The following is a 19,611-nucleotide window of genomic DNA, read 5'->3' as shown; positions in this document are numbered from 1 at the left end:
AGTCCTTTAAGGATTAGAAAGTGCTTTCCACCGTATTTAATTTCAGTCCTCATAATTACCTTGGAAGATAGGTGATATTATTATCCCCCCCCCTTTTTTTTTTACAGATGAGGAAACTAGGACTCCCAGATTTTAAGTGACTTACCCAGGGTCATACAGCTGATAAGTATTTGAGGCAGGGTTTGAACTTGGTTCTTCCTAACCCCAAAATTCAAGGCTCTCTATTTGATTCATTCCAGGGTATCACTAGAATAGAACTCCATCTCTTAAGGCAGTCACCAAACTGTCCTGGATTTCTAACACATGGAGAGGACTCACCAACGCCTCAGGAAAACTCTTTTGGTTTGGACCTGCTCAGAACCAGATCCAGTATTTTGGATTTGGGGTACATGGCACTAACTATGGAGTCCTTCCCCTTTATATTATGGAGTTCCCAGACCCTACAATAGAAGAAAAACTGAAGTGAGGGCTTCTTGCTAAGTCATGGCTTGGTCCAGTGGGAAGGACCTGAGCTGTGTCTCTTTGCTCTCCCATCCACCTCCCCCAGTCATGTGGCTCAGCAGGTTTGGTCTGTTGTCCTCAGTGCAAGTATCTAATTAGAGCCCGCTCTCCTTACAACTCTACCCCTCCTCATTCTGAAGGAACTCCACTGGTTTGGCCACCTTGTTGAGGGTTTCTCTGACTCTGGCAGAGCAGAGTTGGGAATGGAGTGGGAGGACTTCACAAGTGGGCTAGGGCAGAAACCAGCACCTCCCTGGGTGGGCCTGGAAAGGGCAGAGGAGGGGACATTTTGGTTGAGTCTTTTTGGGGGTGGCAGCCAAGCTTTCAGGGGCACACCTAAACTAGCTCTTGAGAAGCCAGAGAAGAGCTATACTCAGAAACTGAGGCCCAGAGATGTGAAGTGACTTGTCCAGCCTAGGGCATTTTCTTTGCTTTGTGTAGACAGGGAGCTGGGAGATTTCACCCCTTAAAGGAAAAGTCAGAGATTTTTCCCTTGGGCACAATAAAACCCGTATCTGGAAGAGAGCTAGAGGGTATAAGTCATAATTATAAGCATCCTTGCAGGCCACATACTGACTTAGAAAATCATATATTAACATTATTTGTTTTATTGTATTTTTATTTATTTTGTTAAATATTTCCCAATTAGGTTCAATCTGGGGGGCTTGGGAGGATTAAATGGTTGTAATATAAAGACAAAAGGCATTAATAAAATATATTTTAAAAAATATTTCCCAATTACATTTTTAAAAAAATCAATTTTATGTTTATTTTCAGCTCCAGATTCTTTACCCATCTCTACCCCTTCTCCCATCCATTGAGAAGGCAAGACTTACAGTAGGTTTGGGGAAGGTTCAGAAGCGTTGTGAGTCTCATATGACCTGTAGGCTGTGTGTTTGATATATTTGGTACAGAGGACAGAGATCTGGACTTAGAGGAAAGAAGACTTGAGTTCAAATCCTGATTCAGATGCTTATTAGCTACAAATTGTTCAACTTTAGTTTATTTGTAATCAATGTGCCTACTATGTGCTATATACTGGAAATATAAGTACAAATAAGGAAATATTCACTCCTTGTAAGAAATTTATATTCCTAATGGTGGAGAAAATTAGTATGTTAATATATAGAGCATATTTAATGTACAGAACTTAAATATTTATCTAATATATTTAATATTTAATTTATATTATTATATAGAACATGTTTATTATATTTAACAGAGAGCATAAATATTCATTTAATATGTATTTAATATTTAATTTATATTTAATATAGAGGGCATATTTATGATATCTAATAGATAAAGCATACATAGTTACTTAATATATATTTAATATTTAATTTATATTTAATATAGAGAACATATTTGTTATATTTAATAGAGCATAAAGGTTTAATGCATATTTAATATAGAAGGTATATTTATTATATTTAATAGAGAACATAAATATTTATTTAATATTTAATTTATATTTAATGTAGAGGGCATATTTATTATATTTCATAGAGAGAGCATAAATATAAATTGAGTCATTACCAAGATCCACAAAGTAGTGAAATTCAAAGTAGAAAATTTGGGAAGTGCCAAAGAAAGTTGGGAGTATGAAGAAAAACGCCATGGAGAAGATGATTCTTGAGCGGCATCTGACAGGGTCTCTGGGAATCAGAGGTAGCAAGAAAGGGCATCTGAGATGCAAGGGACAGCTAGTGCAAAGGTCTAGAAACAGGAAATGTAGTACTATGTGTAAGGAACAATCAAGTGCCCTGTGTGAGAGACTCAAAAGAAGCCAGTTTGATTGGATCAAAAATTATGAATAGGGAGTAAAATTAAAGAAGTTGACAATATAGGTTGGGAGCAAATTGTGAAGGGCTTTAAGAGATAAACAGTGGGGTTTATGTTAGTGAAGGAGTTGTACCCAAAAGCCTCTAACATTCCTTCTAGCTAGAAAGCTTGGATCCTAAACCCCAGCTTCTGGGAAGTGACTAAAAGTAGACTAGAGAGTAACTCTAGGTGTCATTGAAAAGAAGGGGGGTCCTATAAACCACAAGATCTGAAAATCAGCTGCATAACTTGAGTAAGCCCCTCGAGGGGACTCGACTTGATGGCGTCCAGGTTACTTTCCATCTCTAAGTCCACTGTGGAGCATTTAGAGACTGCTTAGACCCCAAAGAAGCCAAGGGCATCCACAGCCTCCAGAGCCATCACCAGCCATCTTGACTTTTGTCTTGCCACTGGACTTGGATGACTCTGGAAGAGAGAGTGAAGTGGATGACTTTGTGCAACTCTGCTTCACTTCAATTTAACTTATGTGTGAATCAAAAGATCACCAGTGATGTCAATTTGGTCCTCTTCAAGTAGGAAGGACATCCACCACCACCACTATGACCCTATCAAGGTATGGTCATCAAACTCTCTATCATATCTGGGACCAAGAATCAAACTCCACTTTGTGACAATCTCCTCCTTCAAAGGTACTTTAATGTTTTGTTTTGCTTTTTAACCTGATTTCACTTAAATGGTACTCTTGAGGAAGAGATGTCCATGTATAAGGAGAAGGTCTTTTAACCTCTGCTTTAGACCCACTGTGCCTTCTTTCTCTTGTCAACCTTCTTAGAGGCCTTTGCCTCACACTTCTGTAAACTTTGTGTTGGAAAGGAAGATCACTGGCTAATAAGTTTTAAACAGGAAATGATCTGAGTGGTGATTTGGTTTAGGGGTTCCTCAAGAGTTTTTTGTGTTTGTCATGGATGTCTTTGATAGTGGGGCAAAGCCTATGGCTCCCTTCTTGGAATGATGTTTGTCAATGCACAAAATACAGTGTTACTAAAATCAATATGTCATTCCCCCACCCCAAACAAGTTTATGGACTCCCTATAGTCTATCCATGGAATCTGTGGATTAAGAATTCCTGATCTAGTCCAACCCCTTCATTTCACAGATTAAAAAACAAAAACAAAATGGAGGCCCAGAGAGATTGGTCTCAACCAGCAGAGACTGGTGATATAGGAGTAATGTGCAACAAGGTAGAGAAAGCAGTCTTTGGAGATGGCAGAGCTCTCAATTCAAGCCCAGGAAAATGTTTCAGGATATAAGGATTACAGGGGCAGGAGGATAGGTCACCCACATACTTTTGGTCTTTCCTGTGTCCTCAGCCAAACCCCACATTGGCCCCTTTCTCCTTTCCCCATGAAGGAAAGCTCTTTCCTCTCTCTTTTCTGGATGGTCAAAGTCCAGAGTGTAATAAATGTTGATGTTACCCTGCCCAGGACCCCTCCCCATCCTTGTCCTTGGAAGTAATGTGCCACAAAGACCACTGAGAAAGGCTTGTTTGTCAGGAGCGAGAAGTAACACCCCCATCTCTGGAATTGTAGTTTTTGCTTCACTGCCAATGAAGGCTCCCTTTGATTTGGATCCCTGGCTATTCCTGACTCCTGTTCTCCATCCCTTCAGCAAAATCTTTCCCACTCCACCTGTTGCCCTTGACTATTGTCAGCAAGGGAAATTCCTCTGGTAGATGCTTTGCAACTTCAAGCTGAGAGTCCCTTCTGACCCTTTGACTAGACTATCTCTCCAGGCACAAGATCCATACCCTTGGCTACCTCTGCCCAGGCCTGCCCAGCACAGCCCATCTGCCACAGATGTGTTGCTTTTTGGCTTATGGGATGTCTAAATAATAATAGCTAGTGGGGGCAGCTGGATGACTCAGTGGATGGAGAGTCAGGCCCAGAGACAGGAGGTCCTGGGTTCAAATACGACCCCAGACACTTCCTAGCTGTGTGTCCTGGGCAGGACACTTAACCCCATTGCTTAGTCCTTACCGCTTTTCTGCCTTGGAACCAATACACAGTATTCATTCTAAGAGGGAAGGTTAGGGTTTAAAAAAAAATAATAGCTAGCATTTATATAAACATTTTAAGATTTGAAAGTAACTCGACAAATATCTCATTTCATGCTTATAACAATTCTGGGACTTAAGTGCTATTATTAGCTTCATTTTACAGCTGAGAATACTGAGGCAGGCAGAGACTATGTGATTCCCCCAGGGTCATTTAACTAAAAAAGTGTTTAAGTCTGGATTTGCATTCAGACCCTCTTGACTCCAGGTAGAATACTTTACTAGCTACCTCACAAATACTTTTTCTAGCTACCACAAAATGAGATGATTTGAAGATAGAATCTCGATTCCCCAGATCTCAAGAACATTATATGCTGTGTGGGAGGAATAAAATGGCACTAAATACTCTGAATTTTAATTTTTGTCCCCCAAAATGGCCCTTTACCCTGCGTCACTGTGCACTCTCTTATAAAGTTGAAAGACATCCTTGAAGAGTCCAATTTGGCTGCAAAGAACCTGACCTGATCAAAAGCTTGTTATTTATTATTCTAAAAATTAAACTTGTCTCAACACTCCCCCAGCCCACCATGTTTGTCTGTCATTGATTAATCAGACCCAGGATGGGAACCTGCCTACACGGACCCAGGAAAGTCTGCCTGGGTACTGAAGGATCCACTTTGGTTCCATGGATAAGATCTTAGATTTGGCATCAGGAAAACCTGGGTTCAAATCCCATCCTCGGATTTTTTTTACTTCCTAGCTGCGTGACCATAGATACATCATGCCACATCTCTGAGCCTCAGTTTCCTTGTCCGTAGCGTTCAAGGGTAGTACTTGATGGTCCCAGCTCTACGTTTCCATCACCTCGGAGACCACGCAGTCCAAAAGAGATTAGAGTAGTCCAAACCGAGAGATTAAATAATTTGCCCAAGGTTAAATGGCAAGGCTGGGATTTGAACCCTCATATCTGGTCATAATTCAGCGCTCTTTCCATGAGACCGTACCTTTTTTCCCCATCCATCCCCCCTCTCTCCTCCCCACAGTCTTTGCCCCTTTCCGGCTGAATGGTCTCGATCGCAGCGAAGGCTCCTTCCTGGCCCGGCTCCAATTCTCTCCCCTTGATGAATACATTTATCTGGCTTTGGATGCCTCAAATCCTGGGCCAGGCTCTTGTCCGGGGAAACTGTGCCACCTCCTACTCCTCCCCCGTGCCCCAGGCATCCAGCTTCCCCAGTGACACACAGAGTCGGCTCTCGGCACTACAGGGGCTCCTGCCCCGTGGCCTCCGGCAGTCAGGAAAGCAGAAGCAACCCCTCCTCCTGTGGGCGGGGAGCCCAAGGTAGCGCTCCAGCAGCGTGGCTTTTCCTGGCAGTGGGAGGGAAGAAGAGGAGAGCCGAGTTAAGGAGAGCCTGCATTCCGGAGCGGCTTCTGTCTATGCTGCAGGCAGTTAGCTAGCTTCTCTCCCACACCCTCCCGCACCCACAGAGCTCAGAGCCCGTCACTCTCGCAGCGGGCGTCCGTCCGTCCGTCCGCCCGCCCGCCCGCCCGCCTCGGACCCTGTCTCTCTCCCTCCTCTTTCACCGAACTTTCCCTCATCTCTCCCGGCCAGGTAACAAAGTATGAGAGATTCTCTGCTGCTCCAGCAGGTCTCTTTCCCTTCGTTCCCTTGAACTCCCACCATCTGCCACCAGCACCCCAGCTTTCAGCGAGGATCTGGCCACCATGGACCAGGCCTCAAGGAAGAGTTGTCCGGAGACAGGCATGATGAGGACCTGGATTGAGCCAGTGGTGGCCTCGGCCCAGGTGGCAGCTTCTTTCTATGATGCGGGGCTGCTGCTGGTGGTCAAGAACTACTACAACCTTTCCAGTTTCTCCAACCACACCAACACCTCCACCCCCAGAGGGGCCAGCGAGGATGCTCAGCAGAAAGCCATCTCCAACTTCTACATCATCTACAACCTGGTGGTGGGTCTCACCCCGCTGCTCTCCGCCTATGGGCTGGGGTGGCTCAGCGACCGCTACAACCGCAAAATCTCCATCTGCGTGCCCCTCTTGGGCTACCTCCTCTCCCGCCTCCTCCTCTTGCTGAAGATCCTATTGGACTGGCCCGTGGAAGTGATGTATGGGGCGGCAGCCCTGGCAGGACTGTCCGGGGGCTTCACGGCGTTCTGGTCTGGTGTCATGGCCCTGGGCTCGCTGAGCTCCTCCAAGGGCCGGCGCTCCGTGAGGCTTATCATCATTGACTTGATCTTGGGGCTGGCAGGCTTCTGCGGGAGCATCGCTTCCGGGCACCTTTTCAATTTGCTTCGAGTGGGCAACCGGCAAGGCGTCGTCCTTGCCGTGTCGAGCGTGGGCTGCGCCACCTTTGCTTTCCTCTATAGTCTCTTTGTCCTCAAAGTCCCCGAGCCCGAGGTGAAGCCCAGCAAAGCCTTCGGTGTGGTGGACACGGTCTCTGGGACCATAGGCACCTATCGCACCCTGGACCCTGACCACCCAGAGAAGAGGGGAGGGGTGGTGGAGCTGCCTTCCCTGGGGAAGGGAGAGCCCCGAAAAGCTATCATTGCTCTGCTCTTTGCAGGGGCCATCATTTACGACTTGGCCGTGGTGGGCACAGTGGATGTCATGCCGCTTTTTGTGTTGAGGGAGCCACTGAGCTGGAACCACGTACAAGTGGGCTACGGGATGGCCGCGGGCTACACCATCTTCATCACCAGCTTCTTGGGAGTCCTGGTCTTTTCTAGGTGCTGCCGGGACACCACCATGATCATGATAGGGATGGTCTCCTTTGGAGCTGGCTCTCTCCTCCTGACCTTTGTGAAGGAAACCTACATGTTCTACATCGGTGAGTTTGGCTCTTTCTCATTCAGACAGTGCCAAGGGTGCTGCCTTGGAGTCAGGAAAGCTGAGTTCAAATCCAGGCTCTGCCACTTCCTACCTATATGGCTCTGGATAAGTTACTTCATTTCTCTAAACCTCAATGTCTTCATCTGGAAGAGGAGCAAGTTGGACTCTGTACAAATACCCAGCTCCTCAATGTGATCAGCACTGCACTATGGGGAAAACAAAGGAGGCATCACATGTAGTTCCTGCCCTAAAGGGGTTTTCTATATTCCTATTTTAGAGTGAAGATTCACACCTAAAGTACGATGAGTGTGACTAAATGCCAGGATGACTAATAGCGATGAGAATACTAGGAGCTCAGAAGAAAGGAGGCCTGTGGGACAGAGTAGTCATTGTGGGAGAGATTTTTGGATGGTGGATGGTAGAGAGAGGATGGAGGAGGGAAGAGGTTAGTAATGACACGTGAATGTGAGATACTTGTGACATCTCTATCTAGCTCTCACTCCTGCCTGCTTTCTCTATAAGTGGGCTCTGTGCCCTCATTCTCAATCTCCTCAGGGTTTCTGGGAGCACTTCCTACCACTAGACTTCTGAAGGTGTTACTTCAAGGATCCTTGTGCATGGAAGAAGCTGCACACATGAGTCTTTCCATTAAAAAAAAAATAAGGTGGCAAGGGTGAACAGGCTGGTTAGACTGAGAGCAGTTTGGACAAAGGGATTTGCATTTATGGTAATTTATATGAATATCACAACTTGTTTGGACATAGATGGAGAGCTGGAAGGGACTTTAGATACCACTGAGTGCAAAGTTTCCCATTTTACAAATGAAGAAACTGAGGCTGAGAGGTGAAGGGACTTCCTTGAGATCTCTTGGTGGGCAATAGCAGAGGTAGGTTTTGATCCCAGGTGTTCTGCTTTTGAACCCTTGTCTCCCCAACCTCTTCCATCCTTTCTTGTCCCCCAAATATTGGGCTGATTGAGGTAACTTCAATTTGCTCTTCTGGAAATGTGCTGGAGAAGTTCCATAGTTTTATAGCAAGGCTGACCTCTGGAGTAATGAAAGAGAAAAAGGTTAGAGGAAAAGCGAGGGGAGTAGGATGGGAAGTGAATTCTCTATTTTTAGAGAGCCCTGATCCCTGAAGACAGCTTTTCTGTGGCAAGGAACTGGTCCTGTGGGGATGCTGCTTCCTAACTGACTAAGGGAGGAGATGGTTAAACTCTGGTTCCCTCCCTTATTTTTTCCCTTTCAACTCTCCCTTCCCTCTCCTTCTCAAGAACAGTTCTCAGTCCAGCTCCTGAGAGCAATACCCATCAGAAACAAACACTAGGAAAATGATCCTGGATGTGTGGAAAGAGTCAGGTTTTAATCTAAAATGGAAAAAAGAATGTTGATTTGGGAGTCAGAAGATCTGAGTGCAAATCCTGCCTCCAACCCTTAACTAGCTGTGTGGCTCAGGACAAGTCACTTAATTTCTCTGTGCCTCAGTTTCCTTATCTGAGGGATGAGGGGAGGATATTAGTTTCCAAGGATCCTTTCAAGATCTAAAATTATGATCCTGTTGTACGATTCTGGCTGTATGCCTTCTGCCCCTTCTACATTGTGACCTTGGAGAAATTCCTTAACATCTCTGAACCTCAGTTTCCTCCACCCTAAATGAAGCAGCTGGGCTAGAAGATCTATAAAGTCCCTTTTGGCCACCCTAGATTTCTGCTTGAGCTCCAGCTGCTGGTCTATGAGAAAAGAGCCATTTCCTGGTGGCTCCTCCAGGTGTTGTTTTTCTTACTGACTGCACATTGACTGTCGAGAAGGAAGCAGGGAGGGAGTCTAAAGAGGTGCTTGTTATGGTGCTTGTTATTGTTCTCAATGAGGACGAGGAGGATTACTCCATCACTTTACCTAGGGCTGCCTCTGGTGCCTGGCCAACAGGATTGGCTCCAGACCCCACCCAGCTTCCTAAGCTGGGTTCTCCAGGACAGGCACAGATGACTGGGGCAATGCTGAGCCCTGATGGGGAGGCAGCGTTGCTCTGGACAGGCAAGGTCAAGCTTCACTCATTTTTCTTGTCTGGTCACGTTGCAGCCCGGGCTGTCATGCTGTTTGCTCTCATCCCCATAACCACCATCCGATCAGCACTGTCCAAGCTCATAAAGGGATCTTCATACGGTGAGGAGAAGTTTTCTATGGATTGCTGCTGTGCTCAGATAAGCCTGCCTGGCGTGGGGAACGGGGAAGCCAGCCCAGGGTACACTGGGAGGTCTCCGAGAATTCATGGAGTTATGCCAGAAAGCAGCTCTTACTGCTGGCTGCCAACTAACCAAGCAATCAGCTTTTCTTGAGTTTCTGCTCTGTGCCAAGCACTGTGCTAGATGCTGGAAATTCAGAAAGGACAAAAGACAGTGTGTGCCCTCAAAGAGCTCGCCACTTAATGGGGGAGATAACCAGCAAACACACAATGCAAACAAGCTCCAAAGAGGAGAAATAGGAGGAATGAAGAGAGGGATGGCTCCAGGATTAAGAGGCATTAGGAAAAGCTGGGTAGAGAGGGCAGACCATAGACCCTCCAATGCACAGATACTGCTTGGTAAGAATCAAATTGGTCAGTGTACTCTGAGAGCCCCATGATTGGTTCTGTTACCATTTTGTCTCCAGAAGGTTCAAAGAGATCCAGGATAAAAGCTTACTGGGAGAAAGAGATTATGATTGCCTAGAAGGGGAAGGAGTTGAGGGAACATTTTGAAGGATCCTGCAGGAGCTCTCTTAAATTCCAAAATAAGGGGGCAGCTGGGTAGCTCAGTGAATGGAGAGCCAGGCCTAGAGATAGGAAGTCCTGGGTTCAAATCTAGCCTCAGACACTTCCTAGCTGTGTGACCCTGGGCAAGTCACTTAACCCCCATTGCCTAGACCTTACCACTCTTCTGCCTTGAGAACAACACATAGTATTGATTCTAAGGCAGAAGGGAAGGTTTTTTTTTTTTTTTAATTCCAGAATAGAAGTGAATTTTATTCTGGACTTTAAGAGAGCTCCTACAGGGTCCTGGTAAAGTCCTTCTCAGTAACGCTTCTGTCCCTCCTACAGGAAAGGTGTTTGTGATTCTGCAGCTGGCACTGGCCCTCACCGGGGTGGTGACATCCACGGCATTCAATGAAATCTATCAGCTCACCATGGATAAGTTCACTGGCTTTTGCTTTGCCCTCTCATCCTTCCTTGCCTTCCTGAGCATCATCCCCATTGGGTAAGGGGCATTCTATGTTCTGCTCAGCTGCACTGAGAGCAATGGGAGAAGGGTTTATGCCCAGGGTATTCTGGAGGGGGAAAGGGTGTTCATTGTGTCCCAATCATAAAGTCCCGGTTGGGTTACCTCAAGAGGAAAAGGTTGAAACCAGCTATTCTCCCCACAGAAACCCCAAACTTAAAATATAACAACTTAGGAATTTCCCACTAAAATAGGTGGTGAAGTGAAAACCACAGACAGTGATTCTGTCCAATCATTTGGCAATGAAAAGTTTGAGAAACTCACTTCTACTTCCTTGAAATCAGATGCTGGGATAAGTGGAAAGAAACCCTTTTTAATCATACCGAGGACTTTTCTTTTTTGAAGTTGAATTTGGCAAATATCAGCTGATCCCCACCTTAGGGGTGACATTCCTTCCTCTGAAATAGTCAGGCTTATTAAAGGGCGGGATGTGGTGGGTCATGTCTTCCTGCACGGCTAGACCAGGGTCTCCTGTGAGTAGATGAGTTATTCCGTGACCCAAAGCACTCACTGCCTGCTAGGCAAAGGGAAGGGTGGAGGAAGTGAGAGACAATTCTTTCCTTTGGTCCCCCCACTGTCCTGAAACTTTAAGCTGAAGCAGTGGTTCTCAGGAGGCAGCACGAGTGTAATCGGGGTCCTGGGGCTGCTTTCTTTTCCCGTGCATGTTTCTAACATGACCACCACATCTATATTTGTGGTTTGGGGCCCAAATAAATCATTTGCAAGGCTGCTGTTGAGCAATCAGAGTTATGTTTAATAAGAATTAAGTGGAACAAGAAGGAAACATCCTCTCATGAGTGCGTCACCCTACGCAGTTCTAATCTTCCTATCAATTTTTGGAGTGGGGTGGAAAGGGGAGAAAGGATGATTTTACTGAGAGAAATGGAGAGAGAGCAAGTGGGGGGGGTCCTGGAGGGGGGGCTCTGAGAATTCTTTAGCCCTCTTGAAGTTTTCCATGGACAAAAAAAAAGATATTTGAGACCCACTCATTTAGGGTGCAGGGGTTGTCGATGAAGCACTGCTCTGGGCTTCCTTTGCAGGTAACTTCTCAGAACTGTGAGCTAAGAGCCATAATCCAGTATGGAATCTTATTGCTGGGGTTGGCCTGCAGAAGCTAAAACGATTTCTTCTCTTTGCCCCTGCTGCTTTCCTCCCACCCAGCTTCAGCCTTCCTAAAGAATGGCAACATTTAGTAGCCTCCCTACATTTAATAACTAACGTCCCTCCCAAGAAGAGCAAGTCATAGTCCATCTGCCATCCAGAATATTTCCTAGCTGTCTGGACTTTCCACCATAAACAGTGGCCTCCTTCTGAGTCACACTGAATATGAACTACTCCCCATTCTAGCCAATGATGGGAATTCCCTATTCCCTGTCCCTCCTTCCTCCTCACAAGCTCTGAGCGAAATGTGTTCATCTTAAATCGACAAGGTGTCCAGACTCCTAGCAAGATCTCTGTGTCCACAGTTGTCCCCAAGTCTTTCAGCATGGACTTAGAGCTGGAAGGGCCCCCCGGGGCCAACGTGTTCACCTCATCCCCTTGCTATGTTGCAGATGAGGACACAGTGCCTTCTCACAAAGATGAGCAAGACACAGTCCCTACCCTCACAGATTTTACAGTTTAATGATGACACTGAATCCCGAAATACTCATCTTCTCAAAGGGAGGAAAAGGGAGAAAAAGGATAATTAGAGGCATTGTGGCATCATGGAGGCCTAGAGAGAGCTTTTTACCTTCATGTCAAGGCTGAGAAAAAGGTAGCTGAAGACCAGCATCCCCTTAGCTTAATTATATAAAAGTGAACATCTGATGTCTAGAAGAAATAAAAATATATTTCCTTAAACAAAGAGACGTTCTTGAGGCCTCTTTGGACCCAGCCATTGTCCTGAGGAGCAGGAGTTGGCCAGATTCATCTGAATTTGCTAGATATTTCTTATGCTTGGTTTAATCTCTCTCCTCCTTTATTTATGTATGAACAGGTCCCATCTAGATCTTGGATCTTCTACAGTGCTTTGTAGAGATAGGAAGTCCTAACAAGTCATGTGTTTGATTAGACCGTGTTGACTTTGAGGTCTGTTGGATTTGGTTGAAAAATGTTGTGTGGACAAATGGTTCTTGGCAAGATGGGCTTCAGAACCAGATCCTTTCCCCTCAGTTCTTGGGCTAAAACGATGGCAAATTAAATGCTTGGAGGTCATTTCTCGTTTAAAAAGTGCCTACCCAAAGGTAACATTCTGTCTGAGCTGGGCTCCATCTGTTCACCTTATCTTCCATGTTCAATTCAAAATCTTCCCCCAATTTAATTCAGTTCAGCAAAAATGTATCAAATACGGACCACAAAAGTAGAGATGCTGCAGCAGACGCTGGGGAAGATAGAAACACAGAATGGCTCGGGCCAGCCCTCATCTGGTGGGGGTAGGGGCTATGGATATGATCCCTGCACAAGGAACTAAGCATGATACACAACAGAAAATAAATACATGAGAGTCGTGTAAATCAAAGTACTCTTCTTGGCCCCAGGAAGGGGGAAGAATTTCTGGCTGAGACCCAGGAAGACGTTGAGAGAGGAGGCAGAATTTGAGTTGGGTCTTAGAGAATGGGAAATAGTTCAGCATGTCAAAATGGAGGGTTGTTGGAAGAGGAATTGATTCTAAGTTCAAGGAAGCAAACAATAAGGCAAAGAGACAAGAAAGCATGAGGTGTGATGACACAGGAAGTTGTCCAGTTTGTGGAAGCAAAGAATGGAGGAAGTGGAGGAGGGAGAAGGGGGAAATAGAGCTGGAGAAGTAGACTGATGTCTTTGAATCTCTTTGAATTAATGGCGATGGAGCCATTGACGAGTTCAGAGGGCTGGACAGAGATCTTTGATCTGCACAAAGAGAATTTATCTGCCCTCCAGCGGGAAAGATAACCTTTAGGAGGGCGAGAAGGGGAAGGTATAAGCAGGCTATTGAGGGGGACCTTGGCCAGGGTAGTGGCAGGAAGAGCACAAAGGTGGGAGAGAGATGTTGCAGGAGATTGTCCTGCTGGGATTTGGTAACTCATTGGATGTGGGAGGGAAGTGAGAGGGAAAGGTCAGAGATAACACTTGGGGTTTTGAGCCTGAGTGGATGAATTATGGGCACAATCAACAGCAATCGAGAAATCAGGATGGAGCAAGCTTTGCAGGAAAGACAGATGCAGTTTTCAACATATGGAGTGTGTTTAGAGATGGGAAATCCAGGTAGATACAACCAGACAACAATCGAAATGAGAGATGGAAGGGGAGAGAAGGGCCAAGGATGAAGCACTGATTTTGAGGTAGTCACTTAACCTTCTTGGGCCCAAGTTTCCTCAAATGTAAAGTGAAGATCTTGGACTAGAGGGTCTCTGAGTTCTATTCCAACTCTAGATCTATAATTCTCTGATACTGATTTAGAAGACAAATCCCAAAAGGGGCAAATAGGGGCACAAAGGTAGAATTCTGAGTCTGGAAGACTCAACTCCCTGAATTCAAATCTGGCTTCAGACACTTAACTAGCTGTGTGACCCTGGGGCAGTCACTTGACTCAATTTTCTCATCTGCAAAATGAGCTGGAGAAGGAAATGGGAAACCATTTGGTATCTCTGCCAAGACAAATGGGATCATGAGAAATCAGTCATGACTGAAATGACTGGATAACAAACACCAACAAAGAGCTTTGACAAAGGATGAGATACCAAAGGAACAAATGCTGAAAAGTATCTGGTAGGGATTGGGCTTGGAGCTATTGTCAGGAGAGGAAGGAGTAGGAAATGCTGGGTAAGATGGGGGCACAACCAATCGCCTTTTCATCCTCTATTTCTCATAGAGAAATGGAAGTGTCTTGGCCAAAAATTACACCTATAAACTAACATTTGTAGCAACCGGAACAATTTCAGAATCCAAATCCTGGAGCCCTTTTTATACATACTAAGACCACATGCGTGTGTGCGTGTGTACATATGTGTGTGTGTGTGTGTGTGTGTGTGTGGTCTGGGAATTAGGAAGACCCACATTCAGATCCTGCCTTGGATAAATCCTGGCCATCACGTAACCTCATCATGCTGCAGGTAACTCTAAAATAAGCTAGAGAAGAGTTGTTGATCTTTTCAGTGGTGAAGGGAGGTGCTCCTGTGGTCGTCCTTTACTCTTTAATATGGCCTTTTTTATGTCTTACACTAACATTCAATGTGCTTTGATTTACCAGTGAAAAACGCCTTTGCAATGATCGGTGGCTTGAGTTTCACAGCAGGGATCTAGGCTCCGGGGATCAACCTCAGGACTAAGCCACGTAACCAATACCTAGCCAACACGCGTTTAAGTTTCCCCTCCCCCTTCCCCCAAGGGAAGAGAAAAAGAAGACTAGATGAAAAATGAGGTGACCTGAGTTTTAGCCCCGGTTTCACCTCTGACTAGCTTACCTTCTGTCTTTGGACAAGTTCTAGCAGAGAGCTAGGCAGTCTGGGGTAAGTGACGCAGTGAGGACGTGTCTGAGGACAGATTTGAACCCAGGACCTCTTGTTTCTAGACCCGGCTCGCAGGATCAAAGGGGCCGAGGGAAGAGCTCAGCAGTTGATGTGGGTGACGTTGTCCAGACTAGAGTCGAGGAAGGAGGGCTTTGATGGCGTTTTTGGCAGGCTCTTGGAAGCCGTCCTCCGGGGTTCATTAATTTCTTTTTCAGGCCATGCGTGGCCCGTCTCAGCCCTCTGCTACTGCCTGCTTGTTTTTCCATCCTTGGCACGTCCTTAGCAAACGCCCCGGCCGGCGTCTCATCCCCCCCAGCCCGATGCACTCCGGCTCCTAGCATCCTGCCAATTGTCTCTCTTCCCCCATCCCAACAGCGTCGTGGCCTGCAAGCAAGGAGAGATCGCTGAGAAGTGACGGAGCGCCGCTGCCTACGAGCAGACCCGAATCCCCCGAGGTGTGGATCCCACTCGAAGAGAAGCAGCTGGGCCGGGGAAGCCGATAACCGAGCCCCGAGCTCCTCCCGCGGCCGGCCTCGCCAACCAGCTGTTTCAAGGGGTTCCATGTTGGGTGGGGAGAAACGCTATCCTGGTGGAGGAAACTTGCCTTTAAAAAATTAATTTCGGAGGAAGCTGCCAGATTTTGTTGGTGACGCAGAGAACTTCCCTGAGAAAAGCATTGAAGGCCCAAACTTTGGGTGTGTCTCCCAGGGGACGAGGGCCCTTCATTCATGCTCAGCCCCCTCCGCCATGCTCCAGACGGCTCTGCAGAAAGAGCCGCCTCGAACAGCTCCTGCTTCCGGCCCATCTGCTAGGATCCCACCGCAGGGCTAGTTCCCAGCGCTTTTAGCCCCAGGGTCACTTCCAAGAAGCTTTTGGTTTCTTCTTTTCCAAAGCTGTTGTCACGGGCAGACATAATATTAGAAAAAAAGAAAGGGAAATAAAACCCCGGGAACCGGCGAGCCGTTATCTCCCGAGGTGCCTTCGGAGCTGTTCCGTGGCCTTTGAGAGCGTTCAGTCCTTGGTGAAGAATCTTGGGTCGGCTTCTCTAACTCGTGGCTGCGGCATAAAAGATCTTTTAATCAAAGAACAAAACGAGGATTGAGGTCTGCCAATAGGTCCAACGAGACGCTTTAGTTTGTCAAAAATAGCTCCTAGAAGGAGGGGTGTGAGGGAGAGCCTGGACTTGGAGGCATTTTTGCTTCAATAGCATGTTTGTTTACTCTGCGGAGACTATTTCCCCATATGGTCATTTACCTAAAGTGCCGCGTTTGAGCACATAAATAAAATGCGAATGATTTCCATGTGGTTGAACAAATCCTTTTCAAGTGTGTCTGCTCTGTGTGAAGGTGGCGCTTGGGATACAAAGCTGGAAAATGGTTCCTTTGCTCAAGGAACTTCCTGGCTGGGGTAGAGAGTGGGAGAGATGCCCAACCCAAGGCACAGCATGAGGGAGGCCAAGAAGAGATTCAAAGTTCTTACGGAGAATCCCGAAAAAGGGAAAAGTCTTTTTGGTTTGGGGTGGGCGAGGGAGAAAGCAGGAAATCGGGGAGCAGGTGGGCATTTGGGGATAGCTACTCTCCGGAGAGATTTCTCACTCCCAAAACTCGGATGGAGCTCGGTGGGTTTTTGTTTTCTTTTTAAATGAGGCTGAAATGCATAAAGAGAAAAAAGTATAGCACTGTAGATGCGCTGGAAGTCAGGAAGCACATTCGAGTACCTCTTCTGACACCGAGCGTGTGTCCTCGGAACCCTAAACTTCTGCATCTCAGGCAATTCCTAAGAGCAGAAGTGGCAGGACAAAGGCCAGGCTGAATCTGTAAGGGAGATTCTGGAGACATACCCCAAAGCAGGTAAAACCAAGGGCTTTTACTCAGCTATTGACCATTCCATGTACACGATAGACCCTGAAGTGCACATGAACGGGCAGGACCACATTAGTAGAGATGTGTCGAGACACACTCACACTGTCACCAGTTTATAGAGTACGGAACTTCTTTAAAGCCATTTTCCTCACAGCCACTGAAGGAAGCAGAGAGGGATCATTGCAATGGAAACCAGCCTCCTAGAGTGTCCATGACTTGTCCATGGTCACCAGCTAACAATGGCAGCGCCTGAACTTGAACCCAGAGGCTTAGAGTTATAATCAGAAGACCTGCGCCTTATTTATAGTTTTGTTACTTACATCCTGTGCAACTTTGGGCAGGGCTCTTCCCCTCTGTGGCTCTCACTTTCATCATCACAAAAACGAGGGATTTAGACTTTAAATCTGGAAGTCTCTCCTAGCTTTCACTTTGATTTTATGAACCCACCTCTAGTATTTTTCCCATTATATCTCCGTTAGGGTGGACATAACTGGTAGAGTCTACTTCCTCTATTCTACCTCATTTCCTTTTTTTTTTTGCACTTTCACTTCTCCCCAATCCAAGAGACAGGGAAATTTCTTAACAAAAAAGAAATGTATTGACAAAAAATAAAAGTGATAGTTATGAGGCAGTACAGTATTGAGAGAGCCACCCTCAGCCAAGAAGAGCTCGATTCAAATCCTTTCTCTAACATATGCTAGTTAAAATATAACTGGGGAATCTTTTTTTCAGTTTTTAAAAATGTGTTTATTAATTAAGGTAGAATATTTTCCCTTGGTTACATGAAACATGTTCTTTCCCTCCCTTCCATAGCCAATGAGTAATTCCACTGGGTTTTACATGTGTCATTCATTGATCAAGACCTATTTCCAAATTATTACTATCTGCAATAGAGCAATCGTTTAGAGTCAACTGGGGAATATTGAACAAAATAAAAAAAAAAACAGGATAAAACACAGCTATTACATTTTAAAACAAAGTCAATAGGTAGCTCACAGGATCCTAAGGAATTGGTTCAGTGACCATACCACCCAGTTCCCTTTGGAGATTTTAACATGGCAGCTCTAGACGATTGAAACTATAAATTGTAGAGAAAGGGGTGCAGCTAGGTGACCAGGCTACCGATGGGAGGTCTTGGGTTGAAATGTGACTTTAGACGCTTGACCGCTGGGCAAGTCACTTGACCCTCATTGCCCAGCCCTTCCCCTGCTTCTGCCTTGGAACCCACACACAGACGGAAGACGAGGGTTTTTTGAAAATAGTAGGGAAGTGCCCGCCTGAACTGGCAGAGGGAGGTTCCTCACTTGGGAGCATTCTCCTAATGAAAGGGTCTGTGGAATGAGAGGAAGGCCAGGGGTCGAGTCTGGGCTGGGAGAGCTGCCACAAATTCCTCTGCTTTGGTGAGCCTCCATTTCCTCCTCTCTGAAATGATGTCGGTGTCTTCCCAGCGGGGATATCCTGGGACTCTATTTTTTTTTTTTGAGTAGCTCAACTATATCTTTGTTTTAAATTTTAAGATATTTTCCCATGTTTCCATATTCATTTTCTTTCCCTTCCCTCTTCCCTCCCCCCTCCCAGAGCTGACAAGCAATTCCACTGGGTTGTACAAATTCAACTACTCTTGATAAATCAGCACCTAGGAGAGTGTCTTGGACACATTAGGTGTTTAATATATATTTTTACATTTTGTTGAGTTAAATGTTTTATCATCCTAACCATCTCAAGGAAAATTCTTATCCCTTCTTCTCTATGCGCCCAGCATAGCTAAAAAGCCCCCTTTTTAATCTTCACCTTCTGTATTAGAATCAGTATTAAGTATTGGTTCCAAGGCAGAAAAGGCAAGGGCCAGGCAATGAGGGTTAAGTGACTTGCCCAAGGTCATACAGCCAAAGAGTGTCTGAGACCAGATTTGACCCCAGGACTTCCCATCTCTGGGCTAGTGTTCTTAATGCCACTTTTATAGGATTCTGCCATTCTTTTTTTCTCAACAACATATTCAGAATTAGGAATGTTATCACAAAGTTAACATGGAAAAAACGTACGGGTCAATTAGTCAACAAGCACTTTTAAAGCAGTGTCAAGTGCCATGGATACAAAGGAAAAAAAAGGTCCATATGCCCTTGGGGGCAGCTGGGTGGCTCATTGGATAGAACCCCATGCCTGGAGTCCAGTGGTCTTGGGTTCAAATTTGGACTTAGACACTTCCTAGCCATGTGACCCTGGGGAACCCCAATTGCCTATCCCCTACTTCCTCTTCCTCCCTGGAACCAATACTTCTTACCTTAGAGCCCAAAGGATTCTGAGACAGAACATCCTGGGACTCTAGACAGCCGTCTGCTGCTAAACCATAACCTCAGTGAGCTTCGGGTGATCTCTGAAATCACATGCCAACTTTTCAGGGCGGCAGCACCCCCACATTTTGGCAGCACTTTCCAGTTTAAAAACACTTTCTTTAATTGCTAGAATGGAAGACAATGCCAGTGATCTTGGGCTGATTTGAAGAAACCATCTTAGAGAACTTACATGAAGGGCCTCAGTCTAAGTGGGGGAGCTGGACCTTGAATTCAGGTGTTCTGACCCCAAGAATGGCACTTTCTCTCACTTCGGGGCTATTTCATAAAGGGTTTCTCTTACTCCCACGTCCCAGCAGAGGGTCCACAAACCCAACTTAAAGGAAATTCTGTGCTCTAGACAAACCCATTATATCTTGACTACATTTTCGGGGAGAAAATGAGAAGGGCCGAGTGGGAAAGATGTACCATCCCGGCTTTTATTGCTGCGTTCCTATGAAGGAATTTAGCTCATTTGTAGTGCCAATTAATTTAATTTAAGTTTAATGATGGTTCAC

At 45.8% G+C, this 19,611-nt stretch overlaps 1 protein-coding gene across 1 annotated transcript; it reads left to right on the top strand.

Annotated features, from left to right (window-relative positions):
* Window positions 1-5,570: 5,570 nt before the first annotated feature.
* On the top strand, window positions 5,571-16,202 carry SLC46A2 (solute carrier family 46 member 2). The gene is made up of 4 exons (XM_007498148.3): window positions 5,571-7,181; window positions 9,261-9,344; window positions 10,258-10,414; window positions 15,277-16,202. Exons 1-4 carry the CDS (start codon window positions 6,062-6,064, stop codon window positions 15,314-15,316), a joined length of 1,401 nt encoding a protein of 466 aa, XP_007498210.1. The 5' UTR covers window positions 5,571-6,061; the 3' UTR covers window positions 15,317-16,202.
* Window positions 16,203-19,611: the final 3,409 nt, after the last annotated feature.

This window comes from Monodelphis domestica, chromosome 7 (assembly GCF_027887165.1).
Source record: "Monodelphis domestica isolate mMonDom1 chromosome 7, mMonDom1.pri, whole genome shotgun sequence".
NCBI lineage: Eukaryota > Metazoa > Chordata > Mammalia > Didelphimorphia > Didelphidae > Monodelphis > Monodelphis domestica.
This window is presented reverse-complemented; position numbering and strand designations above follow the sequence as displayed.

Bases quoted from the DNA above. Each gene is read 5' to 3' on its own strand.
- SLC46A2 (XM_007498148.3), top strand. From the start codon at position 6,062: ATGGACCAGGCCTCAAGGAAGAGTTGTCCGGAGACAGGCATGATGAGG. The intron at 7,182-9,260 runs GTGAGTTTGGCT...GTCACGTTGCAG, and splicing joins AACCTACATGTTCTACATCG to CCCGGGCTGTCATGCTGTTT. The intron at 9,345-10,257 runs GTGAGGAGAAGT...TCCCTCCTACAG, and splicing joins CATAAAGGGATCTTCATACG to GAAAGGTGTTTGTGATTCTG.